Here is a 19138-nt window from a genome sequence, read left to right as displayed (position 1 = left end):
ATTACTTTGCTGTTGATGTAGTAATGTTAATATTTCCCTAATACCTCATAGGCTATGTTTATTTTTTTTTTCCTAGTTGTGCTCTTTATGTATTTAAAAGAGAAATATTCCCAGAAAGGAAAGAGTCCCTGCTGTCCTGATACATGGGATGTTTCTGTTTAAAGTTTTTCTGTAAAACTCCTAATGTTGTGTATAGATACACACTGTAAAGTGAGCCCTCGGAGCTCCAGGCTCCCCAGCAGGGCCTGTGAGAACGTCGGGAGCTCTGACTCTAATGTGGCCCCTTTGTAAGTACTGTGTAAAGGTTACATTAGCAGGTTGGCTCGGGTTATGTAATCAGATTTCCGTGACCAGGGCTAGGCTTAATGTTTCTACACTGGGGGTGAATTACTTCACGTTGTCCTCTCTCTGGCAGGACCACAAGCAGACGGTGTCACTTTGCTCTTGAACACGTCCTCCACTTAGGCGTTAAAGGTATTCTTTTTGTGGAATAATAGTGTTACTTCTTCCCAGAGTATTTTTAGAAGCTTCATGTAAAATATGGTGTGAAGCACAGTCTTTTCAATCATATGTTACAAGTAAAACTATGCAGTCCAAAGTTTTCTTCCCATTGGCAAGTTTCAGTATTTTCTTACTATTTCAACTGTATAAAAACAGCTTGCTTAAATTACTGAAAATGAAGTCATTGCAGTGTGCTTTTCCCCTCGGAATATAATTCACTTTTGTGGCTCCAGATGGGCCGATGGCTTCATTACGAACTATGCATGGTACTGGTGTTCCGCTGTAACCTAGAAACCATGTACAGAAGCCAAAAAGGAAAGGAAGGCATAGGTGTGAACTACTTAGGTGGCCTCTCTTCGTCTTTTAAGTTTTTCAGTAATACCTGCCTTCTTACTTGTTTTAAAAGTGTTGTTCCCAGAAGAAATCATTCTACAGTCTCCCCGAGTGACAGGGAATTGGAACCATGCTCAAGACACCAAAAACGATGGACAGTCCACCCTCAAGGTATTGATTTGATTCCTTTGAAATATTTAAATAGATAATATATTAGTTCTCAATTGCCTGGGGTGTTAGAGGACTATAGTTCACAAGTAACCCAAGATCACAGCTCAAATAAAACTAAGATATTCATACTGTGGATTTAGTGTAAAGTTTGCGTACAACATGTACGTAGGACTAAGGTGGCTGCCATAGATAAGTGGGGAAAACCAAGATATGAATCCGTTTGTATGAGCTTATCATTTTACTTTAAAATTATATTCTTTCTGTGTACATTCAGGCACACGTCTATGATTATATACTGCATAGAAAATGTCTGGGACGAATACACGTGCACCAAGTTGTTAACGTTTGTAATCTTTATGACCCTTACAAAGATAGTTGTTCTATGAATAGTAACGTAGCGCCTGTTAGGTGCCAGCTATTGTCTTAGGCTGTTCCATGTATTTTTGTGAGTAAAACAGAAGTGGCTTTATTTATCATTGTGTTTCCAGTGATGAGCAGAATTCTCCATGTCTGTGGGAGGTTTTAACCTTAGTTCTGTGCTGTTGGAATTTGCTTTTTTGAGCATGTTTTAAATTTATAATAATACAAATTTCTAATTATATCTAATATTTAGGAACTCTTTTACCATTTTATAGCTTCTCTCAAAAAGTACAATAATGAGAGTTTTGGAAGGCCTACGTATTCACAAAAAAATTCTATGAAGGAAAGAGAAAAATGTTTGCGTTAAAATCATCTTTATTTCTTACCTGATCTAAAAGTAGAAACAGGTCCTCATTGAACAGACACAGTGTCTTCTGCAAACTCTCTCCATCACCTCACTCCCTGGTCCACTCCATGGCCTGATTCTCAAGGAGGGTTTGGGATCCTGATGGGAGATGTGAGGTGGGGGAAGTGTTGCTGTTTGTGTGGATTACATTCCTGATTAGCTGAATCTTAATATTTTTAAATGCAGAACATTACCTTCTTATGGATTGGCTAGGTTGCACATAAACCCAAGGGCATTCCACACATCAACCAAGACGGAATCACAGAGACTGAATTTACCTTCCTACCTTAAATAATTAAAAATCAGACAAAACACATGGCACAACAGTTTCAGACATTTGCACATCAGATATCATAGGGCAGTGATTCCTGAGAGAGGAAGCATATTAGGTGACCCCTGTGATTGCCCCAGCTCACCGTCTTCAGAGTTCCCAGGCCAGGGAGCAGAAAGGGGGAGGCCTGTGGTCTGCAGAATTGAGGAGAGGCACCTGGCGGTGCAAGGACGAGGTGGATGGAGTGCACGGGGCAGACGGCTGGAGGAGAGCACAGGAAAGAGAGAGCTCTTGGGGTCTGCAACAGGACCCCTTGAGTTTTCAGCCCAGGACTCAGGAATGCATGCCGGTGAGGAAAAGACCTGAGCCCCGGAAAGCAGCCCTGAGAGCAGAGAGGAATCCTGAGTCCCCACAGTGCTGGGCGTGGTTTGTTCCTATAGCCAGAGAATTCACAGGGTAACAAGCAGAGTCCTCAGAGGATGTTGCGTGAAAAGTGGGAAGAGTCTGGTCCCACGCTGCCTGCCGCCCCATCCGTCTGACAGGCTCTCCAAGTAATGCAGCCACATCCCACAACAAAATTCACGGATAGTTGCAGGAATACAAAAATATACACCCATCAAGGTGTTAAATTCACAATGTCTGATATCTAATCCAGAAATAAACTGAAAAACACAACTCATTATAAGAAATTTCAATCAGGGGCGCCTGGGTGGCTCAGTTGTTAAGCGTCTGCCTTCGGCTCAGGTCATGATCCCGGGGTCCTGGGATCGAGCCCCACATCGGGCTCCCTGCTCGGCGGGAGGCCTGCTTCTCCCTCTCCCACTCCCCCCTGCTTGTGTTCCTGCTCTCACTATGCCTCTCTCTGTCATATAAATAAATAAAATCTTTAAAAAAAAAAAAATTTCAATCAGTTGAAATCAACTCAGAAAAAAAAAATGTAGCAATTAGCAGACAAGGACATTAAAACAGTTACTATAACTATACTCCATATGCTCTTAAAGGAGAGGAACACACAAGCATGTTCAGTGGAGATACAACCAATAAAAGACAAATTTCTCTTCTAGAGACAAAAAATTCGATGTCTAAGATGAAAAATAGTTAACAGCAGACTAGACACTACAGTCAGAAAGAAACTCGACAAATGAAACAATAAAAAGATTTAAGGGGAAAATAAAGCTTTAAAATATACAGTGTATTAAAAAAAGAAAAGCAATTGGAGTCCCAGAGAGGGAAGTGTAAGAAATACTAGAAAAAATAGTGAGTGGAAACTACCCTGATTTGATGAAAACCATAAGCCCTACATATTCAGGAGACTTATTAACAGACCCGAAGTATAAGAAATCTGAAGAAGAATGCAGTGAGGCACATGACAATCAAATTCCTGAAAGTCCTTTATAAAGAGCAAATCCTAGAAACAAGGAAAGTCTCATTGCTGCCGAGGAGAAACAACAAGGCCAGTGGCAGACTTCGTGTTGACAGCAGGGTGCGCCAGAAGACAGCGGGGCGGCTCTTGACCGTGCCGGCAGGAGAAACTGTCAGCCCAGAACTCTGCCCGACAAACGCTGTAGAAAGGAAGGAGAAGTAAAAATTACTCAGACAGGTTCAGGCTGAGAGCTGGGGGTCCATTACCTGTTGACCTGCACCACGGGACACAGGAATCTTTCAGCACACAGAAATGATGCCAGGTGGGCAATGAGGGTCTACCCAGAGGAATGAGAAGGGCCAGAAATTATAAATAGGTACACACATTTAAATAACTTTTTCTTTAAAAAAAATTCTTTAAAAGATAATTGACTTTTTAAAAAGAAGGAAATCCTGTAAAATGTGATAATGTGGGTGGACCTGGAGGACACTGTACTCAGAGAAATAAGCCAGTCACAGAAGGACACATCCGGCTTGATCCCTTTCATATGAGATCTCTAAAAAATTCAGACTCCTGGAATCAAAAGAGTAGAATGCTAAGAGGGTAGATCTGAAGTGAAATCTTCTTTTTTTTAAGATTTTATTTATTTGACAGACAGCGAGAGAGGGAACACAAGCAGGGGGAATAGGAGAGGGAGAAGCAGGCTTCCCGCGGAGCAGGGAGCCCAGTGGGGGGCTCGATCCCAGGACCCCGGGATCACGACCCCAGCCAAAAGCAGACGCTTAACGACTGAGCTACCCAGGCGCCCCTGAAGTGAAATCTTCTTAACCATGATAAAATTTCATAATTTTAAAAGATAATTGACTTTTAAAGCTGAAATAGTAACAATATATTACAGAGTTTGTAACATGTAGATCTAAAATATGCATAATAGCACCAGGGATAGGAGAAGAGAGTTTTATTTCTTACACCAGATTATTATAATTCACTTGAAAGAAACTATGATCAATTAAAGATATATACTCTAAACCTTAGAGCAACTACTAAAATAACAATATAAAGAGCTAGGCCAACAAAGGAGGTAAAAGGGAATCACAAAAATAATTTGTTCAAAAGTCAGCAGAAAAAGAGGGACACACGGACAGCTGTGCCCTGACCTGACTGACTTCCTGCCCCCTGGTCCAGTGATTTATGTCGACGGGGTATTGGCGTCTCTGGCTCTGCTTGTGTAACTGGAGTAAGACAAGTAGCAAGGTGAGTGCGTCAGTCTAAGTGTATCAGTGGTCACATTGCGCGTGTGGGTCTAAACACAGATGGTCACACTGGATAAAAAGGAAAGACCCAACTATATGCTGCCTCTAAGAAACACGTTTTAAATATAAAGACATAAATATGTCAAAAGTAAAAGATGGGAAAAGATACAATCACAAGGAAGATGGAGTAGCTGTGTTGGTGTCAGAGTAGGTTTCAGAGCACAGGTAATCAGGATAAAGGTGGTGTCATAGTAACAGAGAAGATCATCATCAGGAATGCATAACAGTCCTAGACACATACGCACCTAGAAACAGCCTCAAAACACATGAAACGGAAACTGATAAAGCTGCGGAGAGAACCAGACAAATTCCCCATGACTGTCAGCGATGTCGGCACTCTTCCCTCCGTTAATGACGGAAAAGAAAGGCAGAAGATGGGGCGCCTGGGTGGCTCAGTCGTTAAGCGTCTGCCTTCGGCTCAGGTCATGATCCCAGGGTCCTGGGATCGAGTCCCACGTTGGGCTCCCTGCTCCGCGGGAGGCCTGCTTCTCCCTCTCCCACTCCCCCTGCTTGGGTTCCCTCTCTCGCTGTCTCTCTCTCTGTCAAATAAATAAGTGAAAATCTTTAAAAAAAAAAAAAAAAAAGGCAGAAGATGGACACAGCAGAGTGACCTGTCAGCCACTGTGATCTAAGGGGTGTTCGTAGAGCACACCGTGCAGAAAGAGCTGGATGCATGCACTTGGTGTAGAAGTGCACACAGAACATTCACCATTGTAGACCTTATTTGGGGCCATAAAACAAGGCTCAAATTTAAAAGGATTAAAGTCCTACAAAATACATTCTCTAACCACGTAGAATCAAGTTAGAAATCAATTGCAGGAAGATCTCTGGAAAATCCCCAAATATTGAGAAACCGAAGACACACTTATATGTAACCCACAGATCACAGAAGAAATCAATAGAGAAATTGGAGTGTTTCTACCAAAATGAACGTGACACTGCAGCATACCAGAAACCGTAAGCTGCTGCTAGAGGGCTCTTCAGGGGGAGTTCATAACCCTGAATGCCTGAACTAAAGAAGGATAAAGGTTTCAACTCTGTGACCTCAGCCTCTTCCTTAGAAACTAGAAAAATAAGAACAAATGAAATATGAGCTAAGCAAAGGAAAGAAAATAATGAAACATTGGCAGAGAAATCAGTAATATAGAAAACAGAAGAACAATAGAGGGATCCATGAACCCAAAAGCTGGTTCTCAGAGATCAATGAAATTGTTAAACTTCAAACAAGACTGATGAGGGGAAAGTGTGAAGACACAAACTCCCAGAATCCAGGAGGAGAGAGAGATGTGACCTCACTATAGACTCTGCAAATGGGAAAGAAGCCGGGGTGGGTGGTCAGTGGGATGTGCCAGCTGGCCTGGGCCCTGGGCTTCTGTGGGACACCTGGTTAAATCTTGTTTCTGGGTGAGATTGGCATGTGGGTGGGTGCCCTGGTTGGGGCAGGGGGCATCCCTCCCGTGAGACCTGAACAGAGAGACAGTTTCACAGGGATTCCTCCTGCCCGACTCTCCTGAGTGGAACCGTCAGTCTCTTCCTGCCCTCTGTGTCCAGCTTGCCAGTGGCATACCTCACACTTCTCAGCCTCTGTAGTCACATAAGCCAATATCTTACAATAAATCTTTTTACCTACATATACATCCATCCTATTGATCGTTTTTCTAGAGAACTCCTATATGTATGTATGTATAGGTATATATATGAGAGAGACCAGGAAGGGTTCATCCCAGGAATGAGAGGCTGGTTTAACATTCCAAAATCGCAGTCAGTGATACTCATCATGTTAACAAACCGAATCTCCATAGACACAGAAAAAGCATCTGACAAAATCCAATATCCATTCCTGATCAAAAAGTTTAGCAAACTAGAAACGGAAGGGAACTGCCTTCACCTACAAAAAAACCTACACGGTGAGTGACAGAATGCACTTTTCCCATGAAAGTCAGGGCACTTCCAGTCCTGCCACTTACTTTCACCACTGTACAGAAGGTTGTAGATGAGCAACTCAGCAAGAAAAATAAGAGGCACCTGTGTTCATGTATAAAATCTGACAGACTCTAAAAAGAAGCCATTGGAACTAATAGATTAGCAAGCTTACAGGATACAGAAGTAAATTCTATATAGGCTAGCACAAACACCCAGAATTGCATTTAGAATACCATATAAAGTAGCATCCAAATGTTCCAAACATTAGAGACAAATTTGACAGAAGATGTACAAGACTACACTAGAGACCTCACGACACTGATGAGAGAAACTGCTGGTGTGTCCGAAGACCCAACCCAATCTATAAACTCAGTGCTGGTCCAGTCGAATCTTAGCAGACGTTTTTGTAGAAATTGACCAGCCAATTTCAAAATTATATGGAAATGCAAAAGGCCTAGAATTTTCAGAACAACTTTGAAAAAGAACAAGAAACTCAGAGAACTCACACTACCTGACTTGCAACTTTTCACAACGTTACAATAATCAAGACGGTGTCGCACTGTCATCGAGATAAACATGTACAAGTGGAATGAAATAGCCTAAAAACAGACCCATGGGAGTTTGGACAACTGACTTTCTACAAAGGTGCAAAGGCAGTCAGAGTGGGGAAAGGAGAGTGTCCTTAGCGAAAGGCACAAGGACAATGGGGTGTCTGTATCCAGGGGTGTGCGCCTGGATCTGTACCTCACTGCCTTCACAGAGATTAAATCAAAATGCATCGTAGCCCTAAATATAAAGCCTGAAACTAAAATTTCTAGGAAACATTAAAAAACCCTTTCATTTTTGAGAGAGTGCAAGTGGGGTGGGGGGCGATAGAACCTTATGCAGGCTCCACGCCCCTGCACAGAGCCCAGTGCGGGGCTCAATCCCACAACCCTGAGATCATGACTTGGGCTGAACCAAGAGTTGGACAGTTAACCGACTGAGCCACTCGGGCACCCCAAGAGAAAATCTTAATATCTTTAGGTAAGGCAGAGTTTTTAGATGTGATGCCAAAAATGTGATCTATAAAGAAAAAATTGATAAATCTGGACTCCAAGAAATTAAATATTTTGCTGTTCAAAAGACATGGTTAAGACAATGAAAAGCCAGCTCATCACTGGAGCATGAGACTCAACACTGAACCAAAGACATAAACAGAAGTAAATTATATATACTTTACCGAAGAATATACAGATCTTCCTTGGCTTACGGTGAACCCGGCATAAGTTGAAAATACCATCAGTTGAAAATGGATCTAATACACCTAACCTACCAGTCACCACGACTTAGCGCCGCTAACCTCAAACATGCTCAGAACAGTGGGGCAAAATCAGCTAGTGCAGAGCCTGTTTATGATCAAGTGCCGAATACCTCGTGTAAGGTACGGCCTACCGTCCTCAAAGAGAAACAGCATGGCTGCTGTCAGGGTATCGGCTGGTGATCGCGTGATCGCGGGCTGACTGGGGACTGTGGCCGCTGCCCAGCATCACAAGAGCATGGTACCACATACTGCCAGCCCAGGGAAAAGATCCAAATTCAAAATCCCAGGTACGGTTTCTGCAGAACGCGTAGCGCTTTCGCACCACCGTAAGACAAACCATCATCAGGGACTGTGTATGCAGACGGTAAGTAAGTCCCTGCAAAGACGTCCGGCATTAGTCTTAGGGAAACAGTACCACAGTGAGCTGCCACTACACACGCGTCAGAGTGACCGAAATTAAGTGAAGAGGACTGACCAGACTAAGGGTCATGAGCATGTGCTTTTGAGAAGAATTCCTTGGGAAAGCTCGGCCGCTTCCCTCCTGGCGTTGGCCCCAGAGACGAGAAAGCCCACGTCCGTCCACACGAGGGCTGGTGCGGAGACGTTCACGGCTGCGCTCTCAGCAATGGCCAGCACTGGACACAGCCCAGTGGCCGTCCACCTGGGGGTGGAGGGAGGGAGGGCAGTGCGCTGCTCTGGTGGAACCACACTCAGCGGTGACAATGGTGAGCTGTCGATGGCACGGGGCAGCGAAGGTGGGCCTCAGCGGTTGCTTACACGGTGGAAAGATGTCAGACAAAAAGTGCATAACCTCGACTTCCACATATGAAGCATTCTAGAAAACGTAACCATGCTCTTGGCAGCGGGGGTGCATTACAGGGAGGCGTCCTGTGGGCTCCGCAGGTGTTCAGCTCGTCCCATGTGTCCATGTGTCACAACTTGTCGAGTTGTGCACTTTACTCGTGCACACGTTACTGTGTGTCAGTGATACTCTTGAACACTCCTGATCGCGGGGAGGGAAATTGCTGTGACCTTCTGGACTAAGTTTTGGTAATACGTATACCATTTTTAATGTGAAACTTTTAGTAACAATTTTACTTCTAGAATTTGTCCTGTGGAAGTAATCGTGTTAGACTGATGAATGGTTGAATAAAGCCAAGTAGATCTTAAAAAAAAAAAAAAAGTAATCCTGTGATTTGCACAGAGATAAATGTGCAAAGCTGTTTATTACAGCATTGTTTGTAATAGGGGAAACTTGGAAACCAGTTTCCTCGGTCCAGGACAGATTCAGTTTGTTTAAACACCCACAGAACCGGTTCTTGGGCAGGATGTGGAGCGCAGTTGACCAGGAAGCTCTGCCAGCCCGTGGCAGCACCTGAGGCACGTGACGGTCCCCCCAGAGCTGGCTGGGCTCGCTCCCGCTGCGGAGGAAGGGGTTTGCCTGAGGGCCTCCAGGGGAGCAAGGGACCAGGATTTGCCTTCAGCCACTGCGGGTTTCCCTTTGTAGGTGAGCAGGAGAAGGATGCAGGAAGAGAAAAGACGCCTCGTCAGATAAATGTCACCCTTTGATCTGACATCACTACACAGAATTTAGTTCATTCGTGTTTATTTTTGTAAGGGAATTCAAAAAAGAAACAAACCTTTTTAGCAACTTTTTTGTCAGATATTCTGTATTTTTACTGTGTTTTGAAACATATGACCTGCAGTGCGTTCAAAGAGCTATTAAATAAAACACGTAGAACATTGGCAGGTGTTTATGTTCACTCTTTAAACCTGTGTAAATTCAAAGCTTTTTTTAAGGCCATTTTTCTGCATGATTATTTCTAGAATAGGAAAGCCATGAAGGACCACACTAAGCACGCAGCCAAGGAGAGGCGGGCTGGTGCCCGGGACACGCCGGGGCCGGCGACCTTTGCTGAAAAGTCAACTAATCTGGGTGCGTATGGTGAGGGGCTGCCAGGGCAACCTCGGGAACCCTTACCTGGAAAATAGGCCCCTTGAGAAGCTCCCTTCTGCCCAAGGGAGACAGGTCGGGACGTGTGTGTGGTGTGGTTGCAGCCAGAGAGATGGATACTCTTGTCCCGACTGGAGACGGAGTGGAGACGTGAGGTTTCATGCTCGGTGCTTTAACGTGACCACAGGCTATTTCTGTTGGCCTTTTCCAGACCCCATCTCTGCCGTCTAGGTTAGGTGATGCTCCACCTATGAGGGGGAACAATAAACTCAATGACTCTCAGAGAGCGAAGTTAACTTCCCTGACCCTGCCCAATGAAGTGGAGGTTATTGGAAAGCGTAGCTCAGCAGCGGGCTCCTGACCGGCTGGGTCGTGGCCGTCCTGGTGGCCCGTGCTGACCTGTGTTCCTGCCGTGCCAAGGTGACCTCTGCCTGACGCCGGTTCTCATTTTGAATACAGTAAACGAAGTTCAGATCCCCAAGGTGAGAGAGAAGGAATTTTTCAATCCCTTGCTCAACGAAAACCAGAAGTTAGCAGTTAGAAGAATCCTGAGTGGCGACTGCCGCCCGCTCCCGTATATTCTCTTCGGACCTCCTGGAACCGGGAAGACAGTGACCATTATAGAGACTGTCTTACAGGTAACCACAGGAAGTGAGTGGCTCGGCTACCCAGTGGTGTCGGCCGCGTGCCATGCTCATGTCGGCAGGAAGTGGAAATGAGCTTAACAAAAAATCCCAGTTATTTCATGTTTAGCCAAGTTTGTTTTACATTGTTTATGGGAATATGTAGGATTTTCAAAGCTTATTTCATAGGTTTAGAAATGACTGTTCTTAGTCTGGTCGACCATCGTGGAGCACCTGACTGCTCAGTGGGTGGAACACACAGTTCTTGATCTCAGGGTTGGGGGTTCGAGCCCCACATTGGTTGTAGAGATAACTTAAAAATAAAATCTTTAAAAAGAAAAAGAACGGTTGACCATTTGATCACATGAAATTTTGTTGCAGAAAAGAAGTTCCCTTTACAGTAGCTGAGCCACCATTCTGCAGAAGTTTCTGGTGTCTCCATCTTTAGAATGGCGCTAATAGAGCTAGTGTGCAGCATTTGTGTTGTTCAGGATTCAGATTAGCAACCACGTGCTGAGTGCCCAGTTGGCATGATCCTGCAAGCCACACACATAAGAACCAATATGACGCTGCCTCTGCCTTGGAGGGTGGGGGGTAGGTCAGGGTCCTGGAGGTCTGGGGAGGTAGGTCAGGGTCCTGGAGGTCTGGGGGTAGGTAGGTCAGGGTCCTGGAGGTCTGGGGGTAGGTAGGTCAGGGTCCTGGAGGTCTGGGGAGGTAGGTCAGGGTCCTGGAGGTCTGGGGAGGTAGGTCAGGGTCCTGGAGGTCTGGTGGGGGTAGGTCAGGGTCCTAGAGGTCTGGAGGGGTAGGTCAGGGTCCTGAAGGTCTGGGGGTGGGTAGGTCAGGGTCCTGGAGGTCTGGGGAGGTAGGTCAGGGTCCTGGAGGTTTGGGGAGGTAGGTCAGGGTCCTGGAGGTCTGGAGGGGTAGGTCAGGGTCCTGGAGGTCTGGAGGGGTAGGTCAGGGTCCTGAAGGTCTGGGGGTGGGTAGGTCAGGGTCCTGGAGGTCTGGGGGTGGGTAGATCAGGGTCCTGGAGGTCTGGGGGGGTAGGTTAGGGTCCTGAAGGTCTTGGGGGGTAGGTCAGGGTCCTGGAGGTTTGGGGGGGGGGTAGGTCAGGGTCCTGGAGGTCTGGAGGGGTAGGTCAGGGTCCTGGAGGTCTGGGGGTGGGTAGGTCAGGGTCCTGGAGGTCTGGGGGGGTAGGTTAGGGTCCTGAAGGTCTGGGGAGGTAGGTCAGGGTCCTGAAGGTCTGGGGAGGTAGGTCAGGGTCCTGGAGGTTTGGGGGTGGGTAGGTCAGGGTCCTGGAGGTCTGGGGGGGTAGGTCAGGGTCCTGAAGGTCTGGGGGGGTAGGTCAGGGTCCTGAAGGTCTGGGGAGGTAGGTCAGGGTCCTGGAGGTCTGGGGAGGTAGGTCAGGGTCCTGGAGGTCTGGAGGGCTAGGTCAGGGTCCTGGAGGTCTGGGGGGGTAGGTTAGGGTCCTGAAGGTCTGGGGGGGTAGGTCAGGGTCCTGGAGGTCTGGGGAGGTAGGTCAGGGTCCTGGAGGTCTGGAGGGGTAGGTCAGGGTCCTGGAGGTCTGGGGGTGGGTAGGTCAGGGTCCTGGAGGTCTGGGGAGGTAGGTCAGGGTCCTGGAGGTCTGGAGGGGTAGGTCAGGGTCCTGGAGGTCTGGAGGGGTAGGTCAGGGTCCTGAAGGTCTGGGGGTGGGTAGGTCAGGGTCCTGAAGGTCTGGGGGTGGGTAGGTCAGGGTCCTGAAGGTCTGGGGGTGGGTAGGTCAGGGTCCTGAAGGTCTGGGGATGTAGGTTAGGGTCCTGAAGGTCTTGGGGGGTAGGTCAGGGTCCTGGAGGTTTGAGGGGGGTAGGTCAGGGTCCTGGAGGTCTGGAGGGGTAGGTCAAGGTCCTGAAGGTCTTGGGGGGTAGGTCAGGGTCCTGGAGGTCTGGGGGGGTAGGTCAGGGTCCTGGAGGTCTGGGGGGGTAGGTGGAGGTAGGTCAGCATCCTGAAGGTCTGGGTGACGTAGGTTAGGGTCCTGGAGATCTGGGGGGGTAAGTTAGGGTCCTGGAGGTCTGGGGGGGTAGGTCAGGGTCCTGGAGGTCTGGGGGGGGTAGGTCAGGGTCATGGAGGTCTGGGGGGGGTAGGTCAGGGTCCTGGAGGTCTGGGGGGCGGTAGGTTAGGGTCCTGGAGGTTTGGGGGAGTAGGTTAGGGTCCTGGAGAACAGAGAACTCTCACCCCCTCTCGTGTCTTGTTGGCACGTGCACGTGAGGGGCAGAACCATCCCTGCATGTGTCAGTGGCCAGGCCTCAGGCACAGAAGGGGCGGGCGTGAGCCCACGTGTCCACGCCCGCATGGTGAGCGCGAGCACTTGACAGGTTGACATTTATCCCCATGTGTCCTGTGTCCTGGTTGAAGGTGTACTACGCTTTGCCGGACAGTCGGATATTGGTCTGTGCGCCCTCCAACAGTGCGGCCGACCTCGTGTGTCTGCGGCTGCATGAGAGCCAGGTGCTGCGGCCCGGCGCCATGGTCCGTGTAAACGCCACCTGCAGGTTTGAGGAGGTGAGCCGTCAACAGCCAGCTGGGATAGAAAAGTCCTGCCCACCCCCGCCTAGCTTTAACTACATTCTCCTTCCTCTGTGAGACGGGCATTCTCAGCGGTTTTTTGTCAGAGCGGGGGAGGGGCAGAGGTAGGGAGAGAATTGGAAGCAGACTCCGTGCCCGGTGCTGAGCCCGATGCGGGGCTCGATGTCAGAACCGTGAGATCATGACCCGAGCCGAAATCAGGAGTCGGAGGCTTAGCTGACTGAGCCACCCAGGCTCCCCTGGCATTCTCCGCTTTATTAAATCCTGGCGTTCCTCCCCTATTTACACCGAATTGTGTTGTTCTTTCTGGGTTCTGTTTTATTGATTTATCTGTAAATACCTCTTTAGGAGAATTAGAAGTTCTTGGTTTGGTTAACAAAAGAAACTGAATCTAGGAAATGTATACAGTTGTCTGGGGGAAGGATCTGCAGGATTTTGTGTTCTGGTCATGGCCGTAGAGTCTGCAGAATGTGGACGAAGTTGACAGGAAAATGTAAAATATTCTAGTTCAAGAAAACAGTCTTAAGTCATTACTTAGTCATAACTAAGAAGTGGGAGTAGGACGTTATCTTTTAGAATGCTTTTCAGCTTTGTGACTGTGTCCAATTTAAAGAAACAATGTTTTGAGAAGTAAGCTGGCCCCATCCTCCCTCCAGACAGTCACTGACGCCATCAAGCAGTACTGCAAAGATGGGGAAGATATATGGAAGGCCTCGCGCTTCAGGATCATCATCACGACGTGCAGCAGTGCGGGGCTGTTTTACCAGATAGGAGTGAGGTAGGCACGGCACGGCTCGGGGTGCTGGGGCCCACAGAAATAGTGTCTCTGTCCTCATGGAGCTTCCGTGTGGGGCAGGATACGAGAACATGGGCTGGGGGGAGGGAAGACCCCAGAGGATGAGGAAGGAGCCCACAGCAGCAGCTGGGAGGCCGACGGGCAGCTGGGGCTGCACAAAGCTGAGAAGGTGTAAACACGGAACAATGTGGACTCATGAAAATAACTAAATAACTGACTTATTAAAAATTGAGAAGTGCTTATATTCTAAGAAAGATACATAGTGTGGAGTTTCTTCAGCAGGAATTGGGACATGAGGTAGGAAAGGAAGATGGAAGCATGCGATTTCCTCATCTTCCATACGGAGGGATCTGGGGGTGTCGTGGTAGGGTTGTAACCTGACTCCTGGTGGAAAGACAAAAGGTGGGGACCCAGAGCTGCTTCACTGCACACCAGCGGGCTCTGATGGGGTCCCTGTCGGGCTCAGTCCAGAGTTTGTCCTGTCACCAGCAGTTCTGGGGCTTCCGGCACGGTGTCCCTGCGGCAGATCTTTTCTCTGGGCTTCCAGTGGGGCAGGGGCTGCCCGGGGCCCAGAGCACATGCTCAGCACTCTCTCCTGGACCCCTGGGGGTCTGGAGCACTGGGGTATCGTCCTAGCTCAGAGCATGCTGGAGAGCACAAGTCAGGGAGGGTAGCAACCACCATGTGGGGGCGTCACTCAGCTTGACCAGCTCACCCTGTTCTCACATCTGCCATGTTGGGGAAACTGAGGCACAGAGGCAGTGCCGCCTGCCCAGGATCACTTGGTTTGTGGGCAGTGGAGCTGTGTTCCAGCCGGGCCTCAAACAGGTGTGGGGAGCATCTGCTCTGATGTGAGTCTCATTAGTTTGCTCATTCCCACCCCTCATCCTGTTTGCCTCTGGATCCACTTAAACACCGACATGTACAGAGCCCCAGGCGCTGGTGGCCTGGAGTTGGTCCAGACCAGGTGAGCCCCACCTTCCTGGGCCAGCCCGCCAGGTGCGGCTGCAGAAGTGGCCATGCAGTGTGTGTTGGCTGTTGCTTGCCAAGACACTTGGACAGAAATGACCATGGAGAACATCTTTGGTCTAGAGTCGGACATTTTACACACGTGTTTGTGGACGAAGCAGGACAGGCGAGTGAGCCGGAATGCCTTATTCCACTGGGGCTGGTTTCAGATGCCAACGGCCAGGTAAGGCCTGTTTGCTATGTGGTCTCCTCCCATTTTTCCTGCACTGGTGGGTGCTCTGGACGCCCGACCTCAGTCTCTGCACAGGACAAGCCCAGGGTGACAGGCTCAGGTGCGGTGCCAAGGACCCTGAGGCTCTGAGGCGGGGGCCTTGTGTTTGGCCACATACTTCATTGCTTGTGCACAGGGAAGAAAGGGTTGCTCTGTCTTTGGATTCGCTTCTAAAACAGCACTAAGAGCTGTGCGGCAGGGCAGGGACATCCAGGCATTGCCCTGGCTCGCTGCCCAGGACCTGACCACTCTGCCCCCTTCCACTGCCCCTCGGTGCTCAGCCCAGTTAGCCGAGGCTGATGCTTTGGCTCTTTTCTTGCTCACACCTGCTGCCTCCTCCAGTACTCACCCTGGGACCGACCTGTTAGCCTGCTCTCTGCACCTGTATATACTCACCCGAGAAGGGACCTTTCCAGCTTCTCCTGGTCCCCCAGACACCTGCCTCCTCCCATCGCGATTGTCAGGTGCAGGGGCTGCACAGAGACAGAGCAGGGAGCAGACATAGTTTAGCTGCTGCATGGGCCGGGGGGTGACAGGGTGGGCGGGAAAAGGGCAGTGTCCAGGAGGAAGGGCAGAGTACTTCCAGAAGACTGGGGCAGAGGCTGCCCAGCCAGTTTGTTCCTTCACATCCCCCACTGCTCTTGTCTGAGTCTCTGCTCCCTCACTCAGGCAGCCATGCCGCCTCCCCGTCTTCTGCAGCTCAGGTGATTGTGGGGGCCCGCTGCCTCCCACCTTATACTCAGGGAGCCTCGGTTGGCCATCAGAGGGCGGGAGGCCAGGCCGTTGCATGCATGGTGCCCCCACACCTGTTTCCTGAGCCTCCCTGGGCTGTGGTGGTGAGTGTGGGTGACTGTTCTAGTGGGGCTGCCCGTCTGTGTGCCACAGATTGTCCTTGCCGGAGACCCCATGCAGCTCGGACCTGTCATTAAGTCCAGACTCGCCATGGCCTATGGGCTGAATGTGTCTATGTTGGAAAGACTGATGTCCCGGCCAGCGTATCTGAGGGACGAAGACGCTTTTGGTGCTTGTGGTGCCTACAACCCCTTGTTGGTAAGCACAGACTCCTCGTGGCCCCTGGCTCCTCGTGGGGTCCCACCGCGGTCCCTGTAGCAGCGGGCTCCGCTCCATGCGTGCACTGAGCCGCACCCCGGGGAGCGGAGGAGGCCGACAGCTCACAGTCCCCCTCCCATCTCAGAGGGGACTTTGGCCAGCACACCTGTCCCAGCCACTCAGACGGGCGCTTCACGGCCCCAGAGGGATCCACAGTTCCAGGCAGTCCCATCCAAGGCTGATGGTGGAGGTTCTGTGGGGCCAAACACAGTATGAGTGAAATCTGGATTAACGTGGGAAAATGGGAAAGAGCCCTGTAACTTCTCATCTGAAAGACAAGGCCACGTGTCCCCCTGTGGAGCTAGTCTGCTGGTTAACCTGCAGATTCCCTCAGCCCAACTGGGACTGCTCTGAGGGATGGGCCTTGCAGTCTGCAGTTTAGCCCACCGCCCCGCCTCCCAGCACACTGGAGCTCGGGAACCTTGGGTTGCTGGGATTGCTCATTAAGATGAGCCAAGTAGTGTGTTCTCGAATGCCTACGGCATGAAAACAAGGACAGTTCCTTCTAAACTTTAACAGTGAACAGAAACGAGATGCAGTGATGCTGCACAGATTTTCCTGGAAATGGCTTGAGACCCACGCCAGGCTGTTGGTCATCAGGGCTTTTACCCCCTGGAGAATAGAGAAGGCAGGAGAGCATGTGGGGGGTGGGGGTGCTGGGGAGCCCTGGACCTTCGGGAGGTACTGAGGACCGTGGCCCAGACTGGGCAGCAGAGAGCCCCATGCCTGTGGGAGACACCTCCGTGTCCCCAGCATTCATGTCCCCAAGGCTGACAGGCAGCTGGAGGAAGGGGAGGCCTCCAGCCAGGGTCGGATGGCAGAGCTGCCTCGGCCTGAGTACACTGCACCTCCTTTCTCCCCAGAGGCCCTTGAAGCTACAGCAAGTGTCTGGGGGCAGGGCTCTCTTCTGGCACCCTATAGGCTGACGGAAGGCCTGGCTTGAGGGAGGGAGAAGCTGAGATGCCAAATTGAGTTTGGGGTTTTGGTTAGCATCTTGGAGATTGGACACGCTGTAACAACTGAGTTGACGTTGGCTGCCATCAGGTAGCAGAAAAGTCCTGGGGCCTCCCGTGTCCTCCCCGCAGGAACAAGGGAGGGCGCCTTGTACTGAATGACACCCCGGGCCAGTCGGAGGCAGAACATAGGTGGTTCTTGCTCCCTGCACTGGTGACGTCACCGCAGCCCTCCACAAGGTCCCGGAGCTGGCTGTGGGTCCGGGGTATGTGCCCTTAGCCCCCGTGGCCTCACAGCCCAGGCGCCAATGGCTGCCTGCGGCCGAGCTGAGACAAGGCTTCGTGGGTTCATGTAAAGGACAGGGCTGTGAGCCAGTGAGTGCAGAGTGAAGCGTGCAGCCCGGCACACAGCCAGCCCCCCTGCCCCCAAGGAAGACCATCCGAGCAGCCCCCTCTCCGTCTGTTTGCCTGACGTTCACGTCTTCTGTTGAAACACAGAGCTTTGAGCCTGCCCGCGGGTTCGGAGGAGCTGGCTCCGGAGCACTTTCTCCTCAGCAAACCCGTTGTTCTCAGGAGCTGGGCAGTCCGAATGCATCTTGCGGGGGAAGAGTTCTGTCAGGGACATGCAGTCCAGTCAGGTGGTGGGCATTAAAATCCCTGGGCTAGAGGAAATGTGTTTCATCCCTGGCGTCAGTGAGGAGCCCAGTGGCGGTTAGGGCACCCTGGTGGCCGGCGGGGAGACACCGAGCATGCGTCGGCCTCGCTGTCGGGCCCCAGCTGCAGCCCTCACCACTGCAGGGACCGCCACGCATTGTGCAAAGCACATGGATGCTAGCAGGCCGCCTCCCCTCCCAGCAGCTGCCCTACCACCTGAGTTGCCCAGGAGCCTCCCCTCCATCTGTGCTGGACCAGGGCAAGTAGGGCAGTGACGGTGGATGGATGCACGGACGGTGCCTTTCTGGAGGCCGTGGTTGTGCCCAGGGACAGGGAAGTCACAAAAAGGGGGGGGGTTGGGTCAGGAAGTCTTGAGCCAAACAAGACAAGGGGGTGGGGGCGGCAGCGGCGGGGAGTGGGGCGAGAAAGGCGAGTCAGACTGTAGAGCCTCAGCATTTTCCAACCTGCAGAGCAGGAAGCACCTGTCTAAGGGGAAGGGTACCTGCAGCTCCCTGGAGAATGCAACGGGCCCCCAGGGCCTACAGATGGGGGAGTGGGACAGAGCTCCCTCCCTGGGCACCAAGACCCCAATTCCAGCCTGTGGGATTCTGCCCGCGCCAGCTCTTCTGAGGTGACCCATCCAGGTGGCCCTGAGACAGCCAAGGCTGGATTCAGGGCCATGGTCAGGAGGATTTATCAAACTGACAGGGACACAGGATGGACAAAGGGTAGGTTCAGGCTGGAACAGGGACACGTGTGGCTCTCATCCCGCTGTGGAGTGAGAGGATTCACTCTCCGACATCCAGCAGACAGTGTGCCTGCAGCAGTGACTCCGGGGCTAGGAGCAGCCCTTCCTGGGCCTGGACTAATCCTGCTGGGGCCCCGTGGTACCGTCAGGGAGGCCCAGGGCAGTCTGAACACAGAGCAGTGTCCTTTGCTCAACCTGCCGAGAGCCTGGCTGCCAAGTCCCCCCAAGCACAAGCAGCTGCCGCCTCCCGGGCAGCACCCGCCTGCCCTCGGTCCAGTCCATGGCCACAGACTCGCCCTCCTCCATTGCCATCCCTTTTCCCTGACCATGGGATGGCATGGCCAGAGACCCTTTTCCGGGGGCTGGGGACACGGGTGAGGAAGGTAGGAGGATGCTTTTCAGGGTGCCTCCAAGACTGCAGGGCAGAGCGGGGCCTGGAGGTGGAAGCAGCCTGCAGAAGCTGAGGGGGGAGAGCCCAGAGAGGCGCACGGTGGCCTGCCGTCCTTGCAGCTGCCTCCTCGCCTGGCTGTAAGCCCTCCCTGTTCATCACCTGCTCC

At 50.9% G+C, this 19138-nt stretch overlaps 1 protein-coding gene across 1 annotated transcript in view; it reads left to right on the top strand.

Annotated features, from left to right (window-relative positions):
- The window catches only part of MOV10L1 (Mov10 like RNA helicase 1), a 67915-nt gene that overhangs the window by 40802 nt on the left and 7975 nt on the right, over window positions 1-19138 (top strand). Inside the window, exons 14-21 of the mRNA XM_064590447.1 lie at window positions 416-474; window positions 908-1005; window positions 9772-9880; window positions 10358-10536; window positions 12910-13056; window positions 13737-13858; window positions 14969-15068; window positions 16002-16166. Coding sequence (XP_064446517.1) covers window positions 416-474; window positions 908-1005; window positions 9772-9880; window positions 10358-10536; window positions 12910-13056; window positions 13737-13858; window positions 14969-15068; window positions 16002-16166 — 979 coding nt within the window. The remainder of the gene's footprint in view (window positions 1-415; window positions 475-907; window positions 1006-9771; window positions 9881-10357; window positions 10537-12909; window positions 13057-13736; window positions 13859-14968; window positions 15069-16001; window positions 16167-19138) is intronic.

The sequence above is a fragment of the Mirounga angustirostris genome, unplaced genomic scaffold (assembly GCF_029215605.1).
Source record: "Mirounga angustirostris isolate CCGP_5_RB_7025 unplaced genomic scaffold, mMirAng1.0.hap1 SCAF_5, whole genome shotgun sequence".
NCBI lineage: Eukaryota > Metazoa > Chordata > Mammalia > Carnivora > Phocidae > Mirounga > Mirounga angustirostris.
The sequence above is the reverse complement of the archived record's forward strand: the minus strand, read 5'-3'. Positions and strand labels throughout refer to the sequence as shown.